This window comes from Rhinoraja longicauda, chromosome 3, assembly GCF_053455715.1.
Source record: "Rhinoraja longicauda isolate Sanriku21f chromosome 3, sRhiLon1.1, whole genome shotgun sequence".
Classification (NCBI taxonomy): domain Eukaryota; kingdom Metazoa; phylum Chordata; class Chondrichthyes; order Rajiformes; family Arhynchobatidae; genus Rhinoraja; species Rhinoraja longicauda.
In genome coordinates, this window is record NC_135955.1 from 10,242,898 (window position 1) to 10,266,489 (window position 23,592).

At 45.1% G+C, this 23,592-nt stretch overlaps 1 protein-coding gene across 1 annotated transcript in view; it reads right to left on the reverse strand.

Moving 5' to 3' along the window:
- The window catches only part of LOC144592318 (trans-2,3-enoyl-CoA reductase-like), a 111,583-nt gene that overhangs the window by 32,799 nt on the left and 55,192 nt on the right, over nucleotides 1-23,592 (reverse strand). The window contains exons 5-7 of the mRNA XM_078396847.1: nucleotides 13,029-13,144; nucleotides 7,851-7,956; nucleotides 3,824-3,896 (exon numbers count right to left, since the gene is read on the reverse strand). Coding sequence (XP_078252973.1) covers nucleotides 3,824-3,896; nucleotides 7,851-7,956; nucleotides 13,029-13,144 — 295 coding nt within the window. The remainder of the gene's footprint in view (nucleotides 1-3,823; nucleotides 3,897-7,850; nucleotides 7,957-13,028; nucleotides 13,145-23,592) is intronic.

Here is a 23,592-nt window from a genome sequence, read left to right on the forward strand (position 1 = left end):
TCGAACCTGAGTCTCTGGCGCTGCATTCGCTGTAAGGCAGCAACTCTACCGCTGCGCCACCGTGCCGCCTCTATTATTGTTTGTTTGGTTTTTATCTGTACGTATATGTGTGTAGATATCTCTCTACACAGACCTCTTTTTCTCATTGATGAGATTGTTTACAGTGTACTATGTTTACATATTCTGTTGTGCTGCTGCGAGTAAGAATTTCATTGTTCTATCTGGGACACACGACAATGAAACACTCTTGACTCTTGAAATTTTGGATAGTGATTCTCTTCAGATTCAAACTGATGAGATTAGTATACCTTGGCATCATGTTCGGCCCAGACATTGTTGGCCACATGGCCGGTTCCTGTGCTGTATTGTTTTAAGTTCTATGTATGTCCTTCCAGTTGGAAACCAAGTATCTGGTGACCCACAAAGTCTATGGAGTGGAAGAAATGGCCACCAGAAGGGTACCTATGCCAAGGGGCTGTCACTGAAGGGAACCAATGTCAGGAGATAGACACAAAATGCTGGAGTAACTCAGCGGGACAGGCAGCGTCTCCGGAGAGAAGGAATGGGGGACGTTTCGAGTCGAGATCCTTCGTCAGGAGCCATGTGTGATGTCCTCCTGACACGGCAATAATCCCAAGATGGTGCAGTTTAGTTTAGTTTAGTTTAGAGTTACAGTGTGATAACAGGCCGCCCTTCGGCCCACTGATTGCACGCTGACCAATGATCACCTGTTCACATTAGTTCTGTGTTATCCCAGTTTTGCATCCTACACGCTAGCGGCAATTTACAGAAGCCAATTAACCTACAGATCTGCACACCTTGGGAATGCGGGAGGAAACCGGAACACCACGATAAAACCCAAGCGGTCACAGGGAGAAGGTACAAATCCCGTACAGACAGCACCTGTAGTCAGGACCAAACCCGGGTCTCTGTTGCTCTCCTCACCGTGCTGCCCAGTTAAAGGTCCCGTGTGAGAGATGTACAACAACACTACACTGGAGCAAAAGGTTGGGTGGCGTTTCTTCAGCCTGGAGAAGGGTCTCGACCCAAAACGTCACCCATCCTTTTTCTCCAGAGATGCTGCCTGTCCCGCTGAGTTACTCCACCTGCGGCGTCTATTTTTCCGTTTTATCATATCATATCATATATATACAGCCGGAAACAGGCCTTTTCGGCCCTCCAAGTCCGTGCCGCCCAGTGATCCCCGTACATTAACACTATCCTACACCCACTAGGGACAATTTTTACATTTACCCAGCCAATTAACCTACATACCTGTACGTCTTTGGAGTGTGGGAGGAAACCGAAGATCTCGGAGAAAACCCACGTAGGTCACGGGGAGAACGTACAAACTCCTTACAGTGCAGCACCCGTAGTCAGGATCGAACTTGAGTCTCCGGCGCTGCATTCGCTGTAAAACAGCAACTCTACCGCTGCGCTACCGTGCCGTTTTACTTTCTCCATGGCAACCACAATCTGCTTATGGTGACTATAGCCCCACACAATACTCCATGTGTGGCCCAATCAGTGTTTCGGTAAGTTGTCATGTCAAGAGTCAAGAGAGTCAAGAGTGTTTCATTGTCGTGTGTCCCAGATAGAACAATGAAATTCTTACTTGCTGCAGCACAACAGAATATGCAAACATAGTACACTGTAAATAATAATAATAATAATAACAATAATAATAATAATAATAATAATAATAATAATAATAACAATAATAATAATCATAATAATGACAATAATAATAATAATAATAATAATAATAATAATAATAATAATAATAATAATAATAATAATAATAATAATAATAATAATAATAATAATAATAATAATAATAATAATAATAGTAACAATAATAATAGTAATAACAATAATAATTAATAGTAATAAAAATAATAGTAGTAATAATAATAATAATAATAATAATAATAATAATAATAATAATAATAATAATAATAATAATAATAATAGTAATAACAATAATAACAATAATAATAATAATAATAATAATAATAATAATAATAATAATAATAATAATAGTAATAATATATATATTTAAATTAATAATAATAATAATCATCATCATCATAATCATAATCATAGTAATAGTAATAGTAATAGTAATAGTAATAGTAATAGTAATAGTAATAGTAATAGTAATAGTAATAGTAATAGTAATAGTAATAGTAATAATAATAATAGTCTATTGTAGTTCAGAGCTTATTTGAGGTTGCAGTGTTTAATAGCCTGATGGCTGTCGGGAAAAAGCTGTTCCTGACCCTGGACGTTACAGTTTTCAGGCTCCTGTACCTTCTTCCCGATGTGATGTCCCAACTCTAATATTTTACGTACTTACCTGTAACAACAAGTGGGCCTTTATGTCTTCCTCACCAGCTAAGTTACCAATTTCCGGGAACTATGGACATGAACCCTTGAGTCTCTCTGTTCATCAACTCAGTGCACTACCATTTACTGTATGCATCCTGCACTTCCCGCTGCCTCTGCAAGGGCACCAGCATAATCAAGGACTGGTCTTATCCTGGTCACTCCCTGTTCTCCCCTCTCCCATCTGGCAAGAGGTACAGAAGTTTGAAAACGCACCGCCCCAGATTCAGGGACAGTTTCTTCCCAGATGTTATCAGGCAGCTGAACCGTCGTCTCACTAACTAGAGAGCGGTCTTGACCTCCCATCTACATCATTGCAGACCTTCGAACTATCTTTAATCCAACTTTACTGGACTGTATCTTGCACAAAACATTATACCCTTTATCCTGTATCTGCACACTGTGGACGGCTTTATTGTAATAAGTCATCAGGTCATAAGTGATAGGAGTAGAATTATGCCATTCGGCCCATCAATGTAATCATGTATAGTGATTTCACTGACTGCATAGCATGCAACAAAAAAATGTTTCATTGTACCACAGTACACGTGATGATAATAATAAACTAAACATAACTAAACCTTGGACCTTGAAGGAGGAGGGTGTCCCGGGAAGGACAGGTATACAGCTGACCGATTAACTCCAGCATCTGGACGACACTTTTGGCAAAGTTTGCCTAGATTTTCGACTTTAGAGATACGGTGTGGAAACAGGCACCAAATTTGAGGAAGGATGTTCTTGCTATTGAGGGCGTGCAGCATAGGTTTACTAGGTTGATTCCCGGAATGGCGGGACTGTCGTATGTTGAAAGACTGGAGCGACTAGGCTTGTATACACTGGAATTTAGAAGGACGAGAGGGGATCTTATCGAAACGTATAGGATTATTAAGGGGTTGGACACGTTAGAGGCAGGAAACATGTTCCCAATGTTGGGGGAGTCCAGAACAAGGGGTCACAGTTTAAGAATAAGGGGTAGATGAGATGAGGAAATAACTGAGATGAGGAAAAACCTTTTCAGTCAGAGAGTTGTGAATCTGTGGAATTCTCTGCCTCAGAAGGCAGTGGAGGCCAATTCTCTGAATGCATTCAAGAGAGAGCTAGATAGAGCTCTTAAGGATAGCGGAGTCAGGGGGTATGGGGAGAAGGCGGGAACGGGGTACTGATTAAGAATGATCAGCCATGATCACATTGAATGGCGGTGCTGGCTCGAAGGGCCGAATGGCCTCCTCCTGCACCTATTGTCTATTGTCTATTGAAACTCAACTTACTGCCATCAAGCATAATAATCTTGAAAGCATCATGGGCAAACAAAGGGGAAATAATCTCATTGTCTTCCGAGTGAATAAACTGCCCAACAGTCCACGAAGAAACATAAAAATTGTTAGACAGTTTGTGGTAGCTGAATTCTGAATTGTGAAATAGACAATGTACTTACTGGGAGGTGTATACAAAGGGTGGTTGATGTAATAGGCCATCCATGCAGTAAACCCCCAATAGAAGACACAGCCCTGGAAATAGCACAACAATAATATTGAACGCCCTTCGTGACTTTAAAATGTCTTCAATACAATTAACCTTTGAGTAAATATTATTTCAGATAACTCAAAGCATCAGAATCGACTTCTACAATTTCTAACTCCAGAAGTGGCCATTTTCATCAATTGCTCAAACGTCAGTTTGTATTCATCAATATAAAGGAAATGGATGATCAATATACTCTGAGAGGAAATTAGATTTATGGCTTCTCTCTTTCCAGTTGTGCCCTTTTCGTACAAACTCTAGGCAGAGACTTGCCATTGTTACTTGCCTCAAAATACATCATAGGAGAAATAGATTTGAACCTCAACTAATTAAACTTTACAGTCAAGAGGAAGTGTGATACGTCAGTGCCTGCAAAGTGTGCGGCAAGATAATGAAGCTAGTTCATATACTCATTCATCACCTCCCTCTTTGCATTTGTGCAGTTAATGCTAAGTCTTGCTGCACCACATTGTGGAATGTTCAATCTTCTCTACAGTTCAGCAAGGCGTGGAAAACTCTGCCTTAGAAAAAGCTCAAGTTTATGAAGAAGCATCTCGACCCAAAACGTCACCCATTCCTTCTCTCCAGAGATGCTGCCTGTCCCGCTGAGTTACTCCGGCTTTTTGTTTCTATCTCAAGTTTCTGAACCCTCTTTTATCAGAAAAGCCTCTAACGTCAAATACCCCTTGCTGTTCCTCACTCTCTATCCCTCCCCCTGCGTAGATCACCGACCAATCTGACTGTCCCCCTGATTAAATTTTATCTCTGTATGCTTCGTTGTCACCTACGCCTAACTAACAATGGCCTATTCTACATTTTCCTTGAGCCTCGTCCACTTTGATCTCTTATTTTCACACCTTACTCATTTAGGACTTAGACAGGGTAAAACCTTTCCACCCAGAGGGTGGGGAACCTTTCGGATTCTGCGCCCAGGATGGGTGTGGTGCCTCAATCCCCAGAGTACATTCAAAACAGAGAGTGACTACTGGATATGAATCTGGGTAGATAGATACAAAATGCTGGAGTAACTCAGCGGGACAAGCAGCATCTCTGGAGAGAAGGGATGGGTGGCATCTCGGGTCGAGACCCTTCTTCAGACTGAAGTAACCTGTCATGCAGTCAAATTTCTAGGCTTAATTGGTAGAGCTCCATAGGTTCTTGCTGAGTGTGGTCTGCCATTACTGTGAAAAAATATTGTGGATTAAGTTAAAGGTATCACAAAATGCTGCAGTAACTCAGCGGGTCAGGCAGCATCTCTGGAGAGAAGGAATGGGCGACGTTTCAGGTCGAGACCCTTCTTCAGACTGATGTCAGGGGAGGCAGGACAAAGAAAGGATATAGTTGGAGACAGGAAGACAGTGGGAGAACTAGGAAGGGGGAGGGGAAAGAGAGGGACAGAGGAGCTATCTAAAGTTAGAGAGGTCAATGTTCATACCTCTGGGGTGTAAGCTGAACAAGCGAAATATGAGGTGTTGTTCCTCCAATTTGCAGTGGGCCTCACTATGACATTGGAGGAGGCCCATGACAGAAAGGTCAGACTGGGAGTGGGAGGGGGAGTTGAAGCGTTGAGCCACCGGGAGATCAGGTTGGTTAAGGCGGACTGAGCGAAGATGTTGAGTGAAACGATCGCCGAGCCTGCGTTTGGTCTCGCCGATGTAGAGAAGTTGACATCTGGAACAGCGGATACATTAGATGAGGTTGGAGGAGGTGCAGGTGAACCTGTGGTTGTCAGTCTGAAGAAGGGTTTCGACCCAAAACGTCGCCCATTCCTTCTCTCCTGAGATGCTGCCTGACCTGCTGAGTTACTCCAGCATTTTGTGAATAAATACCTGTGGTTTTGGATATGTGAACTTGTGGATTAAGTTATCTCTCTTCCTCATACATTGCTTTAGCTTCACTGAGTTAACATAACAGGTAATTCAATCAGCAACTGAAAAAAATTATTCAGACTGAAGAAGGGTCTTGACCTGAAATGTCACCCATCCCTTCTCTCCAGAGATGCTGCCGGTCCCGCTGAGTTACTCCAACACTTTGTGTTTATCTTCGGTGTGAACCAGCATCTGCAGTTCCTTCCTACACATATGAACCAGGCAATGTGGGGGACACTGCAAGAAACTGCGGGCGATCTCCACAGAGGCAAGGATGTGGCACTGGCTGTGGCAAAGCGACAGCAGAATGTCGTCTGACACACGAGCGAACTGCAAGAAAATGGAGCTAATGTTGAAGAACCATTACAATCTTGATAAATGACAGGGCAGACACAAAGGGCTGCGTGACATGATCCTGTTTCTGATTCTCGTGCTCCCCTGACGTTTCTGAGGTTGTGGGGTGATTCGTCTGACCCAGAAATCACACCAAAGTGCACGGTATCGTAAAGACTGCAAATTACTGCAAAGCCAGGGAAAACGACTGGGAAACCACATTGACGTTGATGATTGGGGCACATAATGCTGGATAAAAAATAAACCTCTAATGCAGTCAAATATCTAGACTCAATGGCTTCCTATTGAGTATGGGTCTGCTTTTACGGTGAAATAATATTGTGGATTAAGTTATCTCTCTTCAGTATACATTGCTTTATCTTCACTGAACTAACATAACAGGTAATTTAATTTAAGATATTGCGCAAAAAAAGAATTCTGTGCAATATGGATGCACTTCACACATTTTCCAATTACGAAATAAACCAAATGTTTATGTTTAAAAGGGTTATAAAACGGGTTTCTTTTATTTATCAAAAATGAAACTAACAAAATGCTAATGTGGCTCTGCGCAGCAATCTGACTCTCATTTTTTTTTAAGATAAAAGATAAGTTGGGTAAATCCTAAGGGAAATAAAAGGCAGATTACATGTTGGTCCCAGCTCTGTTTCAACCCATCTATCTGCTCTGTACTTTGCTCAGCATCAGTGCTGCGATCCTGCGACACTAGAATGGCTCTCTGTAAAACAAAATGTCGAAGCCTCAATAAAGATTTATTGAAACAACCTGCTGATGCTGTTGGATTTTTGACGCGCTGAAGATGATGCGAGGTTAACGAAGGAACCTCGAGGGCGTGCAATGTAGATTCACTAGGTTAATTCCCGGAATGGCGGGACTGTCATATGTTGAAAGAGTGGAGCGACTAGGCTTGTACACACTGGAATTTAGAAGGATGAGAGGAGATCTTATCGAAACGTATAAGATTATTAAGGGGTTGGACACGTTAGAGGCAGGAAACATGTTCCCAATGTTGGGGGAGTCCAGAACAAGGGGACACAGTTTAAGAATAAGGGGTAGGCCATTTAGAACGGAGATGAGGAAAAACTTTTTCAGTCAGAGAGTTGTGAATCTGTGGAATTCTCTGCCTCAGAAGGCAGTGGAGGCCAATTCTCTGAATGCATTCAAGAGAGAGCTAGATAGAGCTCTTAAGGATAGCGGAGTCAGGGGGTATGGGGAGAAGGCAGGAACGGGGTACTGATTGAGAATGATCAGCCATGATCACATTGAATGGCGGTGCTGGCTCGAAGGGCCGAATGGCCTCCTCCTGCACCTATTGTCTATTGTCTATTGTCTAATACTGGGGGCAAAAATAAACTAATTGCTGATGAGAAACTATCTGGAAAGTTGCAGTAGGCCTGCTGTTGAGATCATGACCTTTTAGACTTTAGACTTTAGAGATACAGTGTGGAAACAGATCCTTCGGCCCACCGAGTCTGCTCCGACCAGCGTTCCCAATGCACTAGCACTACACTACATACACTAGAGGCAATTTACAATTTACAGAAGCCAATTAACCTACGAACCTGCACGTCTATTGTCTATTGAAATAACGTTGGGAAGGCACAATAAAACCGCAGGTGGTGGCGGTGAAGGTCGGAGAGGAAGGATGCGCAGAAAAGCAAAAGACCTTGCAAATGGAATCCATTTCGCAGCTGAGTATCGCGTAGTGCCAATGCCTACCTTCAGCAGCTTCTCCAGAGCAGTATTCTCGTTGGAGAAGCAGTGCAGGAAGAGTGTTTCGAGGATCTGCTTGATGTAGTGAAGGGAATGGCAGAGGCAAGCCAAGCTTGATGACGAGGCAGAGGGAAACAAAAGGCAAATATCATTTGAAAAGAACTAATGCGAGTTGCGAATTTAATGTTCATAATCCAGGAGCAAAATCCCTTTCCTTCTTATTGAATCATCATGCCCATCTGTTCAACCCAGTTAAAAAACATATATTTTTCTTGACAGACTGAAATCTGGATGGTACTTTTGACTCCAGAAATTGTCTTGAGACGAAGGGCTAACAAATTCTGCAGAACCATAAACCTGCACCAGAGTCAGAAGCATCAGGCATAAGGCACGCAGATGGCAGTGTAATTCCCCAATGAAGAAAGCAAGATGTTTATGCGTTTCAAATAGCTTTCAAACTCTGAAAAATTGTCTAATTGCCCAGTTACAAACACACATTTTTTAAACAAATTCACAGTCCAATTGCAAACCCATCTTTTAAAGACAGATCACAGAACACAAGGCACAGTGGTAGAGTTGCTGCCTTACAGCGCCAGAGACCCGGGTTCCATCTCGACTACGGGTGCTGTCTGTACAGAATCTCTGTACAGAAAGTTTCTACGTTCTCCCCATGACCGTGTATCGTCATTCCACTGACTGGGTAACACACAGCAAAAATCTTTTCACCGTACCTTGGTACACGCAACAATAAACTCAACTAAACTAATCGGGGGTCTGACGAAGGGTCTCAAACCCGAAGCGTTGACTCTAATTATTTTCCCCCAGATGCAGCCGGACCAGCCGAGTGTTTCCTATGTTTTCTGTTGTTGTTTTCCTACAGCACAAGCATTATTTTGTGGAGCAGGAAAGAGTTTCTACACCTTTGAAAGTGGCCTGGTTTCATCCGACCGGAGAGAATAAATTGGACTTTTGCGAAGATTTAGCGGGAGATGACTTCGGGAGTAAAAATATGGTGTTCGCAATGATCCCAAAGCAAACAGGGCAAAGTCAGGAATTGTGTTTCAGGCACCGCGGCCAAGAGGTAAATAAAACAATGTTATACAATTAAACCAGGAGATTCAAGATACATGAGAGAAAAATCACCAACGCATGTTGGAGTGTTCAGCCTTTGGGAAAGCATTCATTACAACCACCTTTCTTACACAGAGGAACAAATTGCTTAAGCTGCAGGCATACATTCATTTTGAGGGAATGATGAATAATTATTGAGCCGCAGTTATAATTCAGTAGGGATTTGGAACAAAGTGCACCAGATTATTGAGTATCCAGGAAAGATGGGGATCCTGGTCAGAGGGGAAAAGTATTCAGCGACTTAGGATGTAATCCTTTCAATTATAACAGTGCAAATAACAAGAGGCAGAGGCAGGCAGTGGAGAATCTGTAGGTAAAGTTAATTAAGGGTGCAGTCAAGAGATGGTTGCAGCAAAGGATTGGTAAAACATTGAGATGTGCAGTTGGGGCTGCGTGTTTGTGAAGCCAAAATAGTTTCACTGAAGAGAATCAACAAAAGTAACTGATAAATTTGATCATGTCAACAAGCTCACGTTAAAAAGGTGGTGTATGAAAATAACTGCAGATGCTGGTACGAATCGAAGGTATCACAAAATGCTGGCGTAACTCAGCGTGTCAGGCAGCATCTCTGGAGAGAAGGAATGGGTGACGTTTCAGTCTGAAGAAGGGTCACGACCCGAATCATCACCTATTCCTTCTCTCGGTGTCGCAGTGGTAGAGTTGCTGCTTCACAGCGAATGCAGCGCCGGAGACCCGGGTTTGATCCCGACTACGGGCGCCGTCTGTACGGAGTTTGTACGTTCTCCCCTTGATCTGCGTGGGTTTTCTGTGAGATCTTCGGTTTCCTCCCGCACTCCAAAGACGTACAGGTTTGTAGGTTAATTGGCTTGGTAAATGTAAAAATTGTCCCTAGTGGGTGTAGGATAGTGTTAAATATGCGGGGATCGCTGGTCGGCGCGGACCCGGTGGGCCGAAAGGGCCTGTTTCCGCGCTGTATCTCCAAACTAAACATTTGAAATCAATGCAAAACAAACAGAGAAAAGGTGACTGGCTTGGAGATCGTCAACCCTGTGATAACTGATAAATGTGATAATGTCGATGGAAATTGGGAAGTGTGGAATCATTATTTTGCATCAGTATTCTTATTACAGGATAATAACATGTCTAATATCCCACGGAATCAGCTATGAATGTTTTATGTGGATGGGATCCAGGGGATTAATGTAACAAATGCAAGGAATCAAATGTTGGCGCTAACGACTTACATATCATCCCTCCTCCCAAATTGCCTCCACCCCAGGGTTCCACAGGTTGTGGGTGAGGGCATTCGCAGGTACCCCACGATTTTGCAAAGTTCTCCCGATTTGGGAGCTGTTCATTTCAAGTGTAAAATTGCACATGCCAAAATGTTATTTGAGAAAGGTGAGAGAGGGGAACAAGGGAATAGCAGGCCAGATGGTCCGACATCTGTTGTTGAGAAATGAGTGCAGCCTTGTAATTAAAGGTAATGTTTCTGAGCACCGTGAACACTCACACTTGATTACGGAGAGCCAGTGTGGATGCGTAAAAGGTAGGTCACGTCTGACCGTACTAACTGAAGTCTTCAAGGAGGTGACAGAGGTAGTGGACAGCGGAATGAATAAAGATGCCACATAACAATGTACAGGCGCTCCCCGACATAAGTAACGGCTACATCCCGCGGATCCTTGCGTAAGTCAGATGTTACGTAAATCGGAAATGGAAGTGCCACTGCTCACACTTACATTTACTATTCGACGTGGAGACCAGGCGGGAGCTCTGACATGGAGACCAGGTGGGAGCTCCAATGTGGAGACCACGGGGGAGCTCTGATGTGTCGATCAGGTAGGAGCTCCGAGGTGGAGACCAGGTGGGAGCTCTGACATGGAGACCAGGTGGGAGCTCCAACGTGGAGACAACGGGGGAGCTCTGACGTGTCGATCACGTGGGAGCTCCGAGGTGGAGACCAGGTGGGAGCTCTGACGTGGAGACCAGGTGGGAGCTCTGACATGGAGACCAGGTGGGAGCTCCGACGTGGAGACAACGGGGGAGCTCTGACGTGTAGATCAGGTGGGAGCTCCAGCATGGAGACCAGGTGGGAGCTCCGACGTGGAGACCACGGGGGAGCTCCGTCGTGGAGACCACGGTGGGAGGTCTATCACGGAGCACAGGTGGTAGCTCCAACACAGAGAGTGAGCATACATAAGTGTGAGTTTACGTAAAATCCTTTTACATAAAGTCCTCCACTGTCAGAATGAGGCCCAATGCAAATTGAAGGAACAGCACTTCATATTTTGCTTGGGCAGCTTACAAACCCTTGCTTTTCCTTTCTCTCTATAACCTCCCCCATCCAAACTCCCTGAATAGTTTGACTTTCAGCCTGATTAAATTTTACTGATTGTCACCTTCCCCTTCGCAAACAATGATCCATCAAATTGACAACAGGCAGTCTTGGAAGTCTATCCTGCCTAGTCAAACCGCATGTCAAAAACCTCGGCATGATATTTGACACTGCATTAAAATTTGATAAGCAAGTCAACGCTGTGGTAAAAGCCAGCTTCTTCCAACTTCGAACCATAGCTAAAATCAAACCTTTCCTCCAATTCGACGACACAGAAAAAATCATTCACGCTTTCATTTCCTCCCGCCTAGACTACTGCAACTCCCTATACACTGGGATCAGCCAATCTTCCCTGTCCCGCCTGCAACTGGTCCAAAACGCCGCAGCGAGACTCCTGACGGGTACCCGTAAAAGGGACCACATCACCCCGATTCTGGCCTCTCTCCACTGGCTCCCTGTACGGTACAGAATCAACTTCAAGCTCCTCCTATTCACATATAAAGCCCTAAATGGACATCCCCCCCCCCCCACATCAAAAATCTTCTAACCCCCCTCTCTAACTCCAGGTCCCTCAGGTCGGCCGACTTGGGGCTACTCACTATCCCGCGGTCTAGGCTTAAGCTCAGGGGTGACCGCGCTTTTGCGGTTGCAGCTCCTAGACTGTGGAACAGCATCCCTCTCCCCATCAGAACTGCCCCCTCCATCGACTCCTTTAAGTCCAGGCTCAAAACCTATTTCTACTCCCTAGCGTTTGAGGCTCATTGAGGAGGCGCTGTGAACTGTTTGCGTGCTACTGTATGTTTCATTTTTTTTTCCCCATTGGAACCTAATCAGATGTACAGCACTTTGGTCAACGTGGGTTGTTTTTAAATGTGCTATACAAATAAAATTGACTTGACTTGACTTGACATTCTACATTTTCCTTATCGTGGTCCCCTTTGATCTGTTGTTTTCACACCCAACCGTTCCACATCTCGATGTCTCCCTCTCCCTTGACTCTCAGTCTGAAAAAGGGTCTCTATCCAGAGATGCTGCCAGGCCTGCTCTATCTTCCACTCCTTCCCTCCAGAGAAGCTGCCTGTCCCGCAGAGTACTCTAGCATTTTGTGTCTATCTTTGGTGGAAACCAGCATCTACAGTTCCTTCCTACACAAACCTAGAAACCTGCACGTCTTTGGAGTTATGGGAGGAAAGCCGAGCACCCAGAGAAAACCCACGCATTGACAGAGAGAACATGCAAACTCTGTACAGACAGCACCAGTAGTCAGGATCAAACCCAGGTCTCCAGTGCTAAAAGGCCGCAACTCTACCACTGCGCCACCGTGCCGCCACTCAAATATTAGAAAGAGCATTGGTGCTGCTAGTAGCCAGAACCAACTTTATTGACTTATATAAAATAAATTAAAGAATTGACAGTAGACCTGCGAAAAATTGTGACTAAGCCCAAAGTTTTTTTGGGGGGGAACCAGGAGTTTCCATTTTTTATGATTATTTATTGATCCTATTACTTTTATAAGGAATCAATTGATGTGTTGAACAAAAGGTTGTAAGTCAAGGTTTAGTACAACTTGGAGACGCTGCCAGAACCGCTGAGTTACTCCAGCATTTTGTAATTATCTTCTATTTTTATCTCTTTGTATGGTGTAAACCAGCATCTGCAGTTCCTTCCCACACATTAATTCTTTATTAGCATTGAATTAGTTAAGCGACCATTAAACTCAGAGTGAAACAAAGAATAAAGTAAAAAGTACTTACTGCACCACGGGTGGGCGGCGCCAGTGGCTTATGTCCTCATAATCGTAAAGATTTGGTAAGCGAAAATAAAACAACAGGTAGATTAAGAGAGGCCCAGTGTATTCTGTCAGAAATACCTAAAAGAGAGAAGGAATATTTTCCAGCTTTACTGATGTGGTCTTAGAAAAAGATTGGCTTGAACAAATAACTTCATCAAAGATCCTATTTCCAGACAAGAAAAGACAAAGACACCTTTACTGGAGCCATAGAACCATAAAATCATAGAGTGATACAGTGTGGAAACAGGCCCTTCGACCCAACTTGCCCACACCGGCCGACATTTCCCAGCTACACTAGTCCCACCTGCCCTCATTTGGTCCATATCCCTCCAAACCTGACCTATCCATGTACCTGTCTAACTGTTACTTAAATGTTGGAATAGTACCAGCCTCAACTACCTCCTCTGGCATACATCCACCACCCTTTGTGTGAAAAGGTAACCCCTCAGATTCCTATCAAATCTTTTTGCCTTCACTTTAAACCTTATGTCCTCTGGTTCTCGATTCACCTACTCTGGGCAAGAGACTCTGTGCATCTACCCGATCTATTCCTCTCATGATCTTATACACCTCTGTAAGATCACCCCTCATCCTCCTGTGCTTCAAGGAAAAGAATCCCTGCCTGCTCAACCTCTCTCTATAGCTCAGACCCTCTAGTCCTGGCAACATCCTCGTAAATCTTCTCTGCACCCTTTCCTGCTTGACAACAGCTTTCCTATAACATGGTGCCCAGAACTGAACACAATAATCTAAGTGAGGCCTCACCAACGTCTTATACAACTGCAACATGACCGCCCAACTTCTATACACAAGTTAACCAGATTTGTTTCTTGGAAGGAGGTATTGCCCTTTGAGGAGAAAATAAGCACAAGAGGTTTCTAATCTTTTTTTGAGTTTTCAAGATCTCAATGAAAATTACAAAACTTTTGTACGCTTGATGGGGTCTCAATGGGTGATGTTTCCCTTCACTGTGGTGTCTACATGGTCTCAGTGTGGGCCATTGACGACTGAGTGGAGAAGAAATCTGTTCACCCAGAGAGTGAATCTTTGAAATACAATATACATTAATGACTTGGATGAAGGGATTAAAAGTACTATTAGCAAATTTGCAGATGATACAAAGCTGGGTGGTAGTGTGAGCTGTGAGGAAGATGCTATGAAACCTGTAGTTCTCTTAAGGATAGCGGAGTCAGGGGGTACGGGGAGAAGGCAGGAACGGGGTGCTGATTGAGAATGATCAGCCATGATCACATTGAATGGCGGTGTTGGCTCGAAGGGCCGAATGGCCTCTTCCTGCACCTATTATCTATTGTCTATTGTCTAAATGTACAACCCAATAAGAGGTTGAATAAAGATAGACACAAAAAGCTGGAGTAGCTCAACTCACCTAATAGAGAGAGAGAGAGGGAATGCTCGTGCTACCTGAAGTTAGAGAAATCAATAGTCATACCACTGGGCTGCAAGCTGTTCAAGCGAAATATGAGATGCCGTTCGTTCAATTTGCGTTTAGCCTCACTCTGATGGAACCATCAGGCTGAAGGGTCGGTTTCCTTGCTGCATCTCTAAATTAAAGTGAAATTTTAAAAAACTAAGCCCTGTGGTATGTTCTTAACTCTCTTTGTGATGGAGGATTTGATTGAGATCACTTCTCCTTTAAAGAGAATATTGGCAGACAATCACTGGAAAATGGCAGTTGTTTTAATCAATGAGCGGCTAATTGGCTATCGGTTTTAAAATGTTAAGGAAATGGTGAAGTTGTCAAAGCAAACACCTCACATATTTCTCCCTGTAACTCTTTAAGCAGGTGACAACGTGCAACATATTCAATTATTGTTGATAAATGAGCAAAATATATACCCAAGGCAAAAAACAAACTGTTAAAGGAATCGCAGTGGGTCAGGCAGCATCTGTGCAGGAAATGGACAGATGTTATTTCGGGATAGGAGCCTTCTTCAGAATGTGTAAGAAGGAACTGCAGATGCTGGTTTAAACCAAAGATAGACACATAAAGCTGGAGTAACTCAGCGGGACAGGCAGCATCTCTGAGGAGAAGGAATGGGTGACGTTTCGGGTCAAGACCCTTCTTCAGACTGAAGAAGGGTCTTGACCCGAAACGTCACCCATTCCTTCTCTCCAGAGATGCTGCCTGTCCCACTGAGATACTCCAGCTTTTTGTGTCTGCCTTTTTCAGAATGAACCAAATCCAAAACCCTCTGCCCATTCCTTCCACAGATGCTGCCTGTCCCATTGAGTTCCTCCAGCACTTTTTTTTGCCCAAGATTTGAGCATCTGCAGTCTGTTGTGTTGAGTTTAGTTCAGTTTATTATTGTCACATGTACCGAGGTACAGTGAAAAGCATTTGTTTGCGTCCTATCCACTCAAATAAAAGACAATACTTGAATACAACCCAGCTATCCACAGTGCAAGATAAAGGATAAAGGGTACAACATTTAATGCAAGAAAAACATGTTTTTAGTTTTTAGTGTCAGAAATACAGCGTGGAAACAGGCCCTTCGTCCCACCAAGGCCGCCCCAACCATTAATCACCCGTACACGAGTTACATTCCTCACAGTAGGGGCACCTTACAGAGGCAAGTTTACTTACAAACCTGCAGGTTTCCGGCGTGTGGGAGGAAATAGGAGCACCCGGAGAAAACCCATGAGGTCACAGGGAGAACGTCCAAACTCCGTACAGACAGCACCCCTAGTCAGGATGGAACCCGGCTCTCTGGTGCTGTAAGGCAGCAACTCTACCGCTGCGCCACCGTGCCACCCAGAATGTGCCCCCATATCCAAGGCATTGGTCTTCAGGTCAAACGTTAGGTGGAGTTGGTGGTGAGGTTAGTGAGGCAAATATCAGATAGAAACTGGGTAAGTGTGGAGCTCCTACTCCTCAGCTGGTAATGACAGCAGGGTTAGCACATGACTGAACATGCAATCATTTCACCCCCTGTCAAGTTGTTTACTGCGGTTCTCTTTGACTGAACAACTGCACCAGGAGGACATGGTCAGATGTGATTGTCAGTTGAAATACATGAGCCAACAATATTTGTTCCCGTTACAGAAACTGAAGTTTAGTTCAGTTAAGTTTAGAGATACTGCGCGGAAACAGGCCCTTCGGCCCACCGAGTCCGCACTGACCAGTGATCCCCGCACATTATCACTATCCTACACTCATACTGGGGACAATTTACATTTATACGAAGCCGATTAACCTTCAAACCTGCACGTCTTTGGCATGTGGGAGGAAACCGAAGACCTTGGATAAAACCCATGCAGGTCTTGGTGAGAACGTACAAACTCTGTACAGACAGCACCCGTGGTCGGGATCGAACCCGGGTTTCTGCCTCTGAAAGCACTGTAACGCAGCAACTTTACAGCTGCGCCACCATACCGAAGTATTAAATAGTTATGGATATTAATTTAGATTTATATATTTATATATATACTTATTGATTTGCTTCTTAGCTGCCAATGATTCTGAATCTACCATAGAGCTGGTAACTACCTGATTCCCAAATTATTTCCAAGTTTACAAAATTAACCAGATGTCAGAATCCCAAATGGTTGGAATGTTTTGTGTTAAGAAGACCAAGAGACATTACCTAAAGATTGAAGATTGAAGATAGACACAAAAACTCAGTGACAAAATTCAGACACAAAAATCAGTAACTCTGTCGGAAGAAGTGTCTCGACCCAAAACATCTCCAAATTCTATTTCTCCAGGGATGCTGCCTGTTCCGCTGGGTTACTCAACCATTTTGTGCCTATCTTCGGTGTAAACCAGCATCTGCAGTTCCTTCCAACGCCTGAAGAATGACGATAGACACAATATGCACAATGGGTCAGGCAGTATCTCTGGAGAAAATGGAAAGGTGACTTTTTGACTTCTTCACAAAGTATTTTTCTGAAGAGCAGACGGTTAGTGGCAGGACCATTCACCGCACTGATGTTAGTCAATTTTATGCAGACTCAAGGAACTGCAGATGCTGGTTTACAAAAATAGACACAAAGTGCTGGAGTAACCCAACCCATCTTGCAATCAGCCTCCCTCCCCCTCACCTCTGAATCCACCTATCACTTGCCAGGCTTTGCCCCATCTCCACCTCTCTTCCAGCTTTCTCCCCCCTATTTCAATCAGTCTGAAGGTGGGTTCTGACCCAACTGTCACCTACCCATGTTCTCCAGAGATGCTGCCTGACCCGTTGAATGCTCCAGCACTTTGTGTCTTTTTTGTGGTCAATTTAAACTGAATTCATTGCATAAATACAGTGAGATAGAGAGGCAATGAACATATTACATAGAAACATAGAAACATCGAAAATAGGTGCAGGTGTAGGCCATTCGGCCCTTCGAGCCTGCACCGCCATTCAATATGATCATGGCTGATCATCCAACTCAGTATCCTGTACCTGCCTTCTCTCCATACCCCCTGATCCCTTTAGCCACAAGGGCCACATCTAACTCCCTCTTAAATATAGCCAATGAACTGGCCTCAACTACCTTCTGTGGCAGAGAATTGCACAGATTCACCACTCTCTGTGTGAAAAAAAACTTTCTCATCTCGGTCCTAAAAGACTCCCCCCTTATCCTTAAACTGTGACCCCTTGTTCTGGACTTCCCCGACATTGGGAACAATCTTCCTGCATCTAGCCTGTCCAACCCCTTAAGAATTTTGTAAGTTTCTATAAGATCCCCCCTCAATCTTCTAAATTCCAGCGAGTACAAGCCGAGTCTATCCAATCTTTCTTCATATGAAAGTCCTGCCATCCCAGGAATCAATCTGGTGAACCTTCTCTGTACTCCCTCTATGGCAAGAATGTCTTTCCTCAGATTAGGAGACCAAAACTGTACACAATACTCCAGGTGTGGTCTCACCAATGCCCTGTACAACTGCAGCAGAACCTCCCTGCTCCTATACTCAAATCCTTTTGCTATGAATGCCAACACACCATTCGCTTTCTTCACTGCCTACATTGCATGCAGCAGTACTGCTAGGATACAGACTCAAACAACATGCCAACAAAAAAAAACACACAAATTATAAATGTCAGTGAAAATGAACTACATGCAAAAACAAAATGTCGGTACAAAATACAATTAGAAAATAAGACCATGGTAGTGCAGAGGGATCTTGTGGTCCAAGTCTGTAGCTCTCTGAAACACAAATAGATCAAATGCTAAAGAGGGCTTATGGTATGACTGAAAAAGACACAAAGTACTGGAGTAACTCAGTGGGTCAGGCAGCATCTCCGGCGTACATGGATAGGTGACGTTTCAGGCCGAGCGAGACCTTTCTTCAGACTGAAGAAATGTCCTGACCCGAAATGTCACCTCTCCTTGTTCTCCAGAGATGCTGCCTGACCTGCTGAGTTTCTCCAGCACTTTGTGTCTTTTTTTTGTAAACTAGCATTTGCAGTTCCTTGTTCCACCACTTAGTATGCCTGCCTTTATTACTCAGGGCATTGAGTATAAGAGTCATGAAGTCATGTTGCAGCTTTATAAATCTTTGGTTAGGCTGCATCTGCAATATTGTATGCAGTTCAGGTTGCCCCAATGCCAGAAGGATGTGATGGATTTGGAGAGGGTGTAAAGGAGTTTCTCTAGTTGTTACTTAGGTGTTGCCTGTGTTAGAGAGTATGCACTATAAGGAGAGTTTGGACATACTTGGATTTTTTTTCAGTGGAGATTCAGAGGTTGAGAAGACACATTACAGACGTTTATAATATAACTAGACCAAGTGGACCCGTTGGGCCCAAAGCTCTCCTGCATTGGTGCAGCACCCTCTCCCCCCCCCCCTCCCCTCTCCCTCCCCCTCTCTTCCCCACTCCCCCCTCTCCCCCGTCCCCCCTGTCTGAAGAAGGGTCTTGACCCGAAACGTCACCCATTCCCTCTCTCCTAGATGCTGCCTGACCTGTTGAGTTACTCCAGCACTTTGTGATGCATGAAATTGAGGGATATGGATCACAAGGGATGAGTTTAAATGATCATCATGTTCAGCACAGACACGTTGGGCCGAAGGGTCTGTTCTTGTGCTGTACTCCAGTGCAGTGCAGCTCAGTGTAGGAAGGAACTGCAGGTGTTGGTTTGAACCGACGATAGACACAAAAAGCTGGAGTAACTCAGCGGGTCAGGCAGCATCTGTGGATAAAAGGAACAGGTGACGTTTCAGGTCGAGAACTTTCTTCTGCCTGACCCGAAACGTCACCTCTCCTTGTCCTCCAGAGATGCTGTATAACCATAACCATATAACCATATAACAACTACAGCACGGAAACAGGCCCGTTCGGCCCTACCAGTCCACGCTGACCACTCTCCCTGACCTAGTCTCATCTACCTGCACTCAGACCATAACCCTCTAATCCCCTCTTATCCATATACCTATCCAATTTACTCTTAAATAATAAAATCGAGCCTGCCTCCACCACTTCCACCGGAAGCCCATTCCATACAGCCACCACCCTCTGAGTAAAGAAGTTACCCCTCAAGTTACCCCTAAACTTTTGTCCCTCAATTCTGAAGCTATGCTGTACTGCAGATTGTCACAAAAAGCTGCAGTAACTCTGGAGAAAAGGGATAGGTGACGTTTTGGTCGAGACCCCTCTTCAGACTGAGAGTCAGGGAGACTCAGTTTGGAGAAGGGTCTCGACCTGAAACCGTCACCGATTCCTTTTCTCCAGAAATGCTGCCTGTGCCGCTGAGTTACTCCAGCTTTCTGTATCGATCTTCGGTTTAAACCATCATCTGTAGTTCCTCCCTACACTGTGCTGTACTACCCTGTGTTCTGCATTTGCTGAATCAGTTCGAGGATTCCTTCTCAGTGAATTCACCTCAAGGTCTCCTAGATGCCGCAACATGGTTTTTGCAGCATCCATTTCCTCTCTGGATAAAACCCACAGACACTCTTACCTGTTCGTTTCCCCTCTGAGTATTAACCAAGATCTAACCTGCTTAGTTTTCGGAGAATCTGTGGGAATCAGTCATTTGAACGATACCAACTAGAGTGTTCAGTATGCCAAAACAATGACGTTTGCATCGGAATCCCTCCGTTAATTTGCACCAGGCAAAGTTTGGTTCCCTGTAATCGTCACGTGTCATGTGTAAAGCAGAATCCAAGGTGAGATGCTGGGAGGCAGGAATTACTTCCACAGAAGTGATTGATGATACCTCTGTGGCCCTAACGGAGATGACAAGGACAGGCTGACACTGACACACATCCGCGAGCCTGAAGCGTAACCAGAGGACCTCTGGCCTCCCACAACACAGCGACTTTTACCCGTCCATCCACTGGACGTCCGATGACACCTAAATGCGGAACTTTGGGCGACAATGCGGAAAGCACTCCTTCTATTCTTGTAACGTTCCCCTGCCGATTGCCGGAAATCTACAATCTAGGGTTGGCGGATTAACTGGCGATGCGTTGAATAATGAGCTGAAATGAATTGCAACACAGATTGTTCGACAGAGCACAGAGAGTGGCACACTTATGCCTGCAGAAGAGATGATGCACTGAGACAAATCCCACAAGGGCAATACAAAACCCTATACACCAAAGCCTAGTGGGCCTGTTCTGGCAGAATTGATCAAAATATTGCTTGGGTGTCTGCATAACTTTTCTCTGTAGACAAGGACAGTGTAGAGGTACAGACGGGTATGGATATTGTTACGACAGTGATAGATTCTTGAGTATTACTAGTATCAGGACGGCACGGTGGCGCAGCGGTAGAGTTGCTGCCTTACAGCAAATGCAGCGCCGGAGACTCAGGTTCGATCCTGACTACGGGCGCCGTCTGTACGGAGTTTGTACGTTCTCCCCGTGACCTGCGTGGGTTTTCTCCGAGATCTTCGGTTTCCTCCCACACTCCAAAGACGTACAGGTATGTAGGTTAATTGGCTGGGCAAATGTAAAAATTGTCCCTAGTGTGTGTAGGATAGTGTTAGTGTGCGGGGATCGCTGGGCGGTGCGGACCCGGTGGGCCGAAGGGCCTGTTTCTGCGCTGTATCTCTAAATCTAAGAAAAATCTCAATCAGGGGTTATGGGGAGAAGGCAGGAAAATGGGGGTTCGGAGTGGGAGATAGATCAGCCATGATTGAATGGCGGAGCAGATTTGATGGGGCCGAATGGCCAAATTCTGCTCCTATCACTTATGACTTAGTGACCTTATAATCTTATAGAAAATCTTATCGGAAATGGGAGGTCATGTTGCAGTTCCATAAGAGGTTGGTGAAACCACTTTTAGAATTTTTGTGTTCAGTTTTGGACACCATGCTATGGGAAAGATGTTTCCTAGCTGGAGAGGATGCAGAGAAGGTATACGAGGATGGTGCCAGGACTCAAAGGGCCCGAGCTATAGGGAGAGATTGAGCAGGCTAGGACTCTATTCCTTGGTGCACAGGAGGATGGGGGGGAGGGGGGGGGGTGATCTTATATAGACACAAAATGCTGGAGTAACTCAGTGGGCCAGGCAGCATCTCTGGAGAGAAGGAATGGGTGATGTTTTGGGTCGAGACCGTTCTTCGGTCCGAAGAAGGGTCTCGTCCCGAAACGTCACCCATTCCTTCTCTCCAGAGGTGCTGCCTGACCCGCTGAGTTACTCCAGCATTTTGTGTATACCTTTGATTTAAACCAGCATCTGCAGTTTTTTTCCTACACATGGGTGATCTGAAAGATGTGTACAAAATCGTGAGAGAAATAGATCGGGTAAACGCACAGAGTCTCTTGCCCAGAGTAGGTAAATCAAGAACCAGAGAACATAGGTTTAAGGGGAGGGGGGGGGGGGGGAGATTGAACAGGAACTTGAGGAGTAACTCTGCTACACAAATGGTGGTGGTTATATGGAACAAACTGCCGCAGAGGGTAATCGAGGCAAGTACAACCGCTCCACTGCTGCGCCACCATTCTGCCATTTTATTCTGCCGATTTATTCCGTCGGGATCGAACCTGGATCTCAGGCACTGCGATGTTGAGCTAAATCTAGTCCTTGTCCAATTAAGATCAACATAGAGTCAAACTGCCTCAACTGAAAAGCCAACATTGCTCTCGATTCTGCCGTTTCTTCAATCTGACGAGTTGGCAGCGTGGCCAGAAGGCTTCCCTGTGGGCTGGAAACGTGGCTGGAGGCCTCTATCGAGGCGCCGTGGTCTCGATGCCTCCCGGATCGCCTTGTAGAAGCCCGGGTGGGGCCTCGCGGGTCGGACGAAGCGGCCGACGGAGCTCCCGCGCGGCTGGGTCCCGGGTCGCCACCACGGAGGCGTGAAGTGGGGCGTCGAGGCGGTGGGTGCAGTGAAGCCTCGTGATGATGGGGCTCGATGGGGCTCCGGCGGCGGTGAAGCCTCGCCGCGGCGGGGATGCCTCGCGGGTCAACGTTCGATGAGAGCATGGAGGATCACCGTGAGGGGGGGGAGGGGAAGAACAATGGAGGCCCCAGCGTGGGGGGCCCGTCGTGAGGGGGTGGCGAGAAAACAATGGACACTGGGGAGGGGGGAACATCGGACAATGGGGACCCAGCGTGGAGGAACTGTTTGGGAGGGGGACAAAAGGGGGCGTACTGAGTAACTTTGTCAGCGCTGTAGATGGCTGCTATTTGTGTACATTGGGTATGCAAGCAAAGAATCTGACTGTGCCTAGTCACATTTGACAATAACGTATTCCTATTCCTATTCACGTTTAAGAAACATTTAGGCAGGTACATGGATAGGATATGTTTAGAAGGGCATAGGCCGAGTGCAGGCAGTGGGGTCAAGTGTAGATGGGACATGTTGGTCGGTTGGCCATATGGATCTGTTTCCACGCTGCGTGGCTCTATGACTCTAAAGGGCCTGTCCCACTTTAGGTGATTTTAAGGCGACTGCCGGTGACTAGGCTGTCGCCAACAGTTCGCCGGGGTGTCGCGGGCATGACTGTGAGGAGTCTTCCAAGAATCGTAGCGGATCTCAGCGCATGGCAGAGAAATAACCCGGAGTGAAATTTCTCGGCGACAGCTGGCTTGTCGCCAGGTATCGTTGCTTATTGCGGGCGCTGTCGCATGCTGTCCCCAGGTTTGCTAGGTTCTCTTAGATGCATTTAGAAGCACGTAATATTAAAATAAGTAAAGTCATTTCAAAATACCATAAAATGCTTGTGTTCAACCAACTTATTTACGTTCAGGACATTTGACAGGTAGATTGGAGGCGACAGTTTGACGGTCAGGTAAGCGTGGGAATTTTGCGATGTTTATGGCCATCAGCCATTACATTTAAAGTGGGCTCCCAACCCAGATATGCAACCCGGAAACCAGATATGCATCTCCCGTGCATTTTCAAAGAATGCCCACACACTTTTCACAAAAATCCACTTAACCACTTTTAATATTAATTTTTTTAATACAGCTATTAGTAAACTGGAAGTAAAGCCAGTTTATGCCTTGTTACAGTGAAGCTTGGTTTTTAAGTAACCCATACAAGATGTTATAGTTCAAAACTCTCAAGTACTTACCGACTTGTCAGTGATTTCAGCGAAAATTAGGACACCGGAGAAGCATTGACAG